This window comes from Dendrobium catenatum, unplaced genomic scaffold (assembly GCF_001605985.2).
Source record: "Dendrobium catenatum unplaced genomic scaffold, ASM160598v2 original_scaffold_61322, whole genome shotgun sequence".
In the NCBI taxonomy this organism is placed as follows: domain Eukaryota; kingdom Viridiplantae; phylum Streptophyta; class Magnoliopsida; order Asparagales; family Orchidaceae; genus Dendrobium; species Dendrobium catenatum.
This window is the reverse complement of record NW_021379772.1, coordinates 1,027,123-1,034,730: the sequence shown is the minus strand read 5'-3', so window position 1 is coordinate 1,034,730 and position 7,608 is coordinate 1,027,123. Positions and strand designations below refer to the sequence as shown.

General features: G+C 33.9%; 1 protein-coding gene across 1 annotated transcript; it reads left to right on the top strand.

Moving 5' to 3' along the window:
• Window positions 1-457: 457 nt before the first annotated feature.
• LOC110112932 (WRKY transcription factor WRKY24-like) lies at window positions 458-3,350 on the top strand. Its single transcript, XM_020845319.1, has 5 exons — window positions 458-754; window positions 999-1,193; window positions 1,875-2,407; window positions 2,497-2,652; window positions 3,002-3,350. The coding sequence occupies exons 1-5, from the start codon at window positions 458-460 to the stop codon at window positions 3,348-3,350; spliced, it is 1,530 nt and encodes a 509-aa protein (XP_020700978.1).
• The last annotated feature ends 4,258 nt before the right edge of the window (window positions 3,351-7,608 follow it).

Below are 7,608 nucleotides of genomic sequence, written 5' to 3'. Positions count from 1 at the left end.
CCTTAAAATCTCTTAAAAATAATAGAAAGCCCATATAAAGGAAAATATTAAAATGTAAACCAAAACTGTAAGAACAGTTCAAGACCTGGCTAGCCGGCTTGCTGACCATTCAAAGCCATGGGCTTTGAAATTATTCTTTTCTGGTCAAAAATACGCCCTTGCCTTCCTCCTTAGAATGCCTTTCTGTCTCTTCTTAACCTCATCTCTGTCACTGTCCTCTGTGACTCAGTCTCTCCTCTTATCTTTGAATCATCTCATGCAACTTAACATAAGTTCCACCGCCTTCATTTCTCATATTATTGCAATCTTCTACCTCCCAATTCACTTCTTCTACCCACTCATTCCTACCACTTCTGGTCTCTCTCTCTCTCTCTCTCTCTCTCTCTCTCTCTCTTTTTCTCTTTTCCCCTCTTCTCTCTCTCTCTCTCTCTCTCTCTCTCTCTCTCTCTCTCTCTCCATGAATTCTACTACACCAGCAGCTACCTTCTCCTTCTCAACACCTTCGTCATCCAATCACAGCTTCTTTAAAGCTAGTAGGGATCATACTATCAGCAACGTTCATGAAGAGAGGCCTATATCACTTTCTGCAAGGCCAAGGTTTTCAACTGAGTTCAATGGAGAAGTTGGATTAGCTAAGTTTAAATTAGCTCCTCCTTCTCCAGTGCCTATCTCCCATTCTTCCTTCTTCTCTATCCCCGGAGACATTAGCCCGACCGAGCTTCTTGGCTCACCGATGCTCCTTTCATCATCTAATGTAAGTTATTGTAATTGTATGAATGGAACTTTTCTTCAACTTTTGTTGCTGAAAATATATACGTGCATGCAAGCTTATAGGTTGATATCATATTAACTAAATGGTTTTAACATAACAGAAATCAACCAGTCTTTTGATTGATTATTTATAAAAAAACTGATATTGTTTGTGTACATTTCCATTGTTTCTGCATAACTTTCTTATCAGATACAATTGATAAGGTCAGTTTGTTATCTTGTAGCAGATCACGGCTTCTCAAGACGCTGAAAATTTTTCATCACATGCCTTCAACTGGAGGAACAACAGTATTAATTATATGCAAGGAATAATGGAGGAATCCAAGTCTTACTCTGATATATCCTTCCAAACTTCTACAAGACCAGAAAGTTTGCAAGCTTCTTCCTATCTTCCTTCATCAATGGGCCTAGTTACGACTTCAGTATGTCTTCTTCTTGATCCAACTTCATTTATCTAAAATAATGGAGGTTCCTATAGTTTTGCTTTGCTCCTTTGTGAAGAAGAACAACCTTTTTTTAAAAAAAAAAAAATCTAATAAATACTCCTCAAGTTGTTTACTTTTTGTTAAAAAATAAAAAAATTAAATATCTTTAAAAAGTGGAAAATTTTTCAGGTACCTAGTTTGTCACAACTTTGATAAGCTGCCAAGGTTTATGAAAGTCAACTAATTCATCTGATTTCTACTAGAATAACTAAAACTTCGTTTGAGACAGCTTTTTTAAAACAGCTTTGTAGTACAAATATTTTTTGTAACTCTCCTGAATTGAATAAAAATTGAGATAGATTTCAAATTTGATCAATTTTTTCTTGAAATAAATCCAATAATATTTTACTAATTTTATATTAAAGTCGTCTTATTTCTACTATAATTTAATGGAATTGTAATCAAAACATCCTCAAAAGATTTTTTCTTATAAATTTATCAAATTTGGAAGAGACAACACAAAACCACAATGTTGAAAATTTATGAACTAGACTACAAAGATTGGAATATATCGTCCTTCCCAACAAAAGAGGAAAACAAAGTTCTAAAATAATTTCCTAATAAAATATTTTGATTTGAACTTTGTCATACTAAACCACAACATTTATCTTATTCAAGGAAAAACATGCACAAGGAGAACATCAACAACTGTGGAGCTACAACCATCCAGCTGAATCAAATTCAACAGTGATTCCATTATCTGCACAACAAAACAATCATGATGAGTCTGTGCACATCAGTACAATCATGGCAGCTCAAGCCCTAAATGATCAAAAGGGAGTAGAAGATGGATATAACTGGAGAAAATATGGACAGAAGCAAGTGAAAGGGAGTGAAAACCCTAGAAGCTATTATAAGTGCACATATCCAAATTGTCCATCTAAAAAGAAGGTTGAAAAGACATTAGAAGGCCAAATAACTGAGATTATATACAAGGGAAAACACAGTCATGCAAAACCTAAGCCCACAAGAAGGAACTCATCTTGTTTTGGATCAGATCAGACCTTCTTAAATTCTCAAGTACTTGATTCTATAACAAATGCAGAGAACTCTTCTGCTTCATATGGTGATGATGATTTTGATATGAACTCTATGATGACCAAATCTCAGGGAGATGGTTTTGATGAGGATGAGCCCGATTGGAAAAAAATGTAAGAAAATATTTTATACATAGTTCTTCAATGACGTCTCTATATAGATTATCGATATAATTTGTTCCTCTTTTTTCATTTGTATATAGGAAAAATGATTCTGAGAATGATGGTTTCTCAAGTAGTAGAAACATAAAAACACCTAAAGTAGTGATTCAAACCACAAGCGACATGGATGTACTTGATGATGGCTATCGATGGAGGAAGTACGGGCAAAAGGTGGTGAAGGGGAATCCAAATCCTAGGTGAGTCTCACAAGCTTGCATAGTTAACTACAGTAAAACCGTTATTACCGGCGAACAAAATTCGCCGGTAAAATGAAAATTCCGATGGAAAGAGGATGTTTCCGTCGACTTTCCGGTGGAATTTCATACGGTAATGTCGCCGTAATAATTACGTCGCATTAGACGCCGGTAACAATACCGTAGAAACCGGAGTGTATAGATCTGCCGGAAGCTCCGACGATAATCCCACGTTTTCCTGTAGTTGTTCTTTATTTTTCCTTGCAATAAAGCTAGTAATTCATACAAGCTACCTTAACTTTTCAAATTAAAAGCTGCTTACTGATTTTATTAACATTTTTCTTTTCAATAGGAGCTACTACAAATGCACAACCGCCCATTGCCCAGTGAGAAAACATATAGAGAGGGCATCAACAGATCTAAGGGCAGTGATCACAGCCTATGAAGGAAAGCACAACCATGACGCCCCACCTCCTCGAGGAAAGGGAAGCATGATTAGCAAGCCATTACTCGGCAATAACTTCTACAGTTTCAATAATTTTACAGCGCCTACAAGGCCAATGGCTCTACCAACCCACATAAGTCAAGTGGCTAATGATTCTTTCTTTGGGTCAAGACAAAACTTTGCATTGGATAACTATGGATTCTCAAGATTTGATAATTCAGTGGGATCTTTTTATGGAAATCAACAGCAGCAGTAGATCTGCTTCAGCTGCATGCATGCAGAAGTGGCCATGCCATGCATGGTGGATAGTTTTGCATTTAAACATGCAAGGAGTAGTAGTCAAGGCATACTTAGGCTTCTTTTGGAATAACTTTCTTAATGCTTTTTAAAGCAACTATTCAGTACAAAAATTTCTAGTTGAAGAAATTTTTGTGCTAAAAAACTGCTTTGTAAAACATTAATAAGAAAGCCGTCCTAAATGAAACCTTAATTGATTCTTCTTTCTTTTTATTTATTTAAATTAATAGTGTTTGAGAGGCACAGATAATAACAATAATTTAACTAAAATGATCTATAACGTATAATGTTTAGAATTTTTTTTTGCCAATATCAAATGGAAATATTGGCACTCATAATTAATAGTTTGAATTTTGTGGTGTTAACTGATAGATGTTTGCTGTTAATGCTTATCTTTATTAATTCTTATGCTGATCACATATTATCTAGTCTTGTTCTTCGATAAATGAAAATAATATTCGTAATATTATGATGGTGTATAAAATAAAAAGAAATTTATTTTTTTTTTGGTTGGTGTCTATATCCGCAGGCCATATATATGTCAATGTCTATAATAGTTTAATTCGGTAAACAGGTTTTGCCTTCTCAATTCCTTAATAAAACAACTGATGAAAGATTGAACAGAGACCTATTCAATATCTTTTAAAACAAGCTAGTAATAAGTTAAAAATGGTTTAAAAATTGATTCTACAAACAAGTTTAATTCATAGGCTTCGTTTGGGATGACTTTCTTATTGCTTCCTAAAGCAGTTTTCTAGCACAAAAAAATAAAATTTTTGTACTAAAAAGCTACGTTACCAAGTAGTAAAAAAACCGTCCCAAACCGTTAGGAAAATGTTCACCCCATTAATGAATTCATATGTTAATGTATTTCGTCCTTATGCCAATCGGTTATATATTCAACTTTTTTTATTTCTAATATCCATAACATAACCTACATATAACATGGAGCAAATATATATTGTTTGAAAATCTTTTAAGGAAAAATAGATAAATTTAATGTGCCTTTTATCTATTTTCTAATGATATTTCCAACAAACATAACAACAACAACATCAAAAATACTGTGGATGATTAATCCTATATTAAAAACCTTGAGGAGGAGAACTTTACTAAAGTTTCTAAGAAAAAAGGGAAGAAATCCAAGGAATCTGCTTCCTCTATGCCGTTCTCTAGAAAAACTTAAACTACCTCTAACGATTCTCATGGTTAAGTCCCTTATTTGGAATGTTAGGGGTATTGGTGGGAAGGATTCGATTACTAGAGTTAAAAATATTTGTAGGATTCATAATATTCATCTTTTGGTTTTAATTGAACTTTTGATTAACATGAGTAGATTGAATATTACTGCTTCTAAATTAGGTTTTATGAATAAATTTGCTAATTGTTCTAATAAGATTTGGATTTTTTGGAACAATGCCATCAATGTGAACATCCTGAATGATTTTATTCAAGTTGTGAATGTTTATATATCTATGTTTAATTTTGATTGTAATGCATCTTTTGTCTATGCCGACTGCTCTAGAGTAGGTCGTCTTGCCCTGTGGGTTCAGCTTAAGAATTTTGCTTCTAACACATCAGGGCCGTGGTGTGTTGGAGGGGATTTCAATGTTATTTTTAATGCCAATGAAAGATTGGGAGTTAATAGTCCTAATATTAATGCTATGGAGGATTTTAACTCCATGATATCTACTTGTGATTTACAGGATATAGGTTTTTTTGGGAATGCTTATACTTGGAGTAGAGATAACTTGTGGCAAAGACTAGATAGAATTCTTTTTAATAATGATTGGATAGCTAAGTTTCATATGATTCATGTGGAGCACCTCAGTAAGACTGCTTCTTATCATGCCCCTTTACTGCTTACTATTAATGCCAATAACAGTTACATTCCTACTGTTTTTAAATTTCAAAATATGTGGTTATCTCATCATGATTTTCTTAATGTTGTTGAAAACAATTGGCATGCTCCTATTTTCCCTGATGGCAATATTTCGGGTATAGCTAAGCTTTGGAATAATCTTAGTAGGGTGAAGCAAGTTTTGAGATGGTGGAACAAACATATCTTTAAAAATTTATTCTCTAATATTAAGAATGCTGAGAAGGAGGTGATGGAGCTTGAAAATGTTTATATGCTTAATCCTGATAGTTTTAATCTTTCTGAGCTCAATAATGCTAAGATTAAATTGTTTAAGTTACACGATCAAGAAGAAACCTATTGGCATAAAAAAGCTACTACTAAATTCATTGTTGAGGGTGATAGAAACACCAAGTTTTTCCATGCTTTGGCTAACAAGAAAAAAAATTAGGAATCACATTTTTAAAATTGCTATTGATAATGGGAGGGTCTTGGAGGAGGAGGATGCTATTTTAAATTCCGGGGTTGATCACTTTAGTAATATTTTTAATTGTGGCTTTATGTCGTCTCCTATTGTGAATCCTTATATTGTTCCTTGCTATATTTTGGATACTGATAATTTTAATCTTACTCTTGCCCCTTCTGAGGAAGAGGTTTGGAAGGTTATGCAGGCTATGAATAGGGATTCTATGGCTGGCCCGGATGGTTTTACTACTAAGTTCTTTATTAATACTTGGCATATTACTAAAGGGGATATTTTGGATGTTGTTTCTGATTTTTTTTCGGGGAATCCCTATATTAAAATTTTCTCCTCTACCAATATTGTTTTAATTTTTAAGGAGGCTACCAATAACTAGAATGACTTTAGACCGATTAGTTTATGCTATTTTTTTAACGAGCTCATTTCTAAGATCATTGCCACTAGACTTATTAATATATTACCTAGGATTATTTCTCAGAATCAAACTAGCTTTGTCAAAGGTAGGAGCATTTTTGATAATATTTTGCTAGCTCAAGAAGTGACGCATGATATCAATGCTAAAATTAAAGGTGGGAACATTATTTTCAAATTGGATATTACTAACACTATAGGAAAACCCGCTATTACCGGCAGATATAATCCGCCGGTAACATGTGAAATCCGATGGAAATCTGGTTTCTGGCGCACTTTCCGGCGGAATGTCATGCGCTGGTTCATTAATGGAAAAAGTAATGGTTTTTTTTAAATCTAGTCAAGGTCTGCGCCAAGGTGATCCTCTTTCCCCTGCTTTATTTATAATTGCGGTTGATTATTTATCCAGGGGTTTGGAGTTTCATTATAGAAGACATCCTAAGTTGTTTTATCATACTATGGGTGGTATTCCGATTACTCATCTGAGTTTTGCTAATGACTTTATCATTTTTGCTACTAGTTCTTTAACTAATACTAAATTTCTTATCACGCATTTAAATGATTTTCAAAATATGAATGGCCTTTCGATTAATAAGAATAAAAGTACTTTTATTATCTCTAAATCTGCTAGTCAAGGTAGAATTAACGATATTAAAAGGATTTGTGGGTTTAATTTTTCTTCTCTGCCAATTAAATACTTGGGTACCCCTATTTTTAATGGTAAAAAGAAGAGCATACTTTTTGAGGAGATGGTTACGGTGTTTCAAAACATAATTATCAATTGGTCTACGAATTTTCTCTCGTTTGGTGGTAGACTGCTTCTTATTAAACATGTGTTAAATTCGATCCCTATCTTCATTTTTCATACGCTTAATCCTGCTCCTTCTATTTGCCTTAGATTGGAAAGACTCATAAATAAGTTTTTTTGGGGAGCTAAGAATAGTAGGTCTTGCATTTTGTGGTCTTCTTGGCTTAAAATTTGTGGCCCTTTTAATGAAGGTGGTCTCGGGTGTAAGAGTATTTTGGACATATTACGGCTTTCTCTTATAAACTCTGGTTTTCCTTTAGATCTAATAGTAGTTTATGGGCTAATTTCATGCATGCCAAGTACTGTAAAGAGAAACATCCCACTGGTTGTATGGTTAAGAAGTCTGACTCTTCTGTTTGGAAGAGGTTATGTAACATTAGCTAGGTTGCGGAGTCGTTTATCCAATGGGGTTTGGGTAAAGGGGAGATTTTTTTTTGGCAAGATAATTGGTTAGGTACGGGTTCGATTGACAGCATGCTTTTCTCTCATACTCTCATTTCTACTAAGGTTAGTTACTTCATTAACAATGGTAATTGGAATATTAATAAGCTTACTTATCTGTTACCCGAAGTCATTTTAAATCAGGTTTTGAGCATTCCGTTGAATATTTGTGATGATGACCGCATTCTCTTTAACTGTTCTACCGATGGTCTTTTCAA

What these genes read in the sequence shown, in the direction of transcription:
- LOC110112932 (XM_020845319.1), top strand. Translation starts at nt 458, where the DNA reads ATGAATTCTACTACACCAGCAGCTACCTTCTCCTTCTCAACACCTTCG. An exon ending in TGGGCCTAGTTACGACTTCA is followed by an intron (nt 1,194 to 1,874) that starts GTATGTCTTCTT and finishes ATCTTATTCAAG; the next exon opens with GAAAAACATGCACAAGGAGA. An exon ending in AAGGGGAATCCAAATCCTAG is followed by an intron (nt 2,653 to 3,001) that starts GTGAGTCTCACA and finishes TCTTTTCAATAG; the next exon opens with GAGCTACTACAAATGCACAA.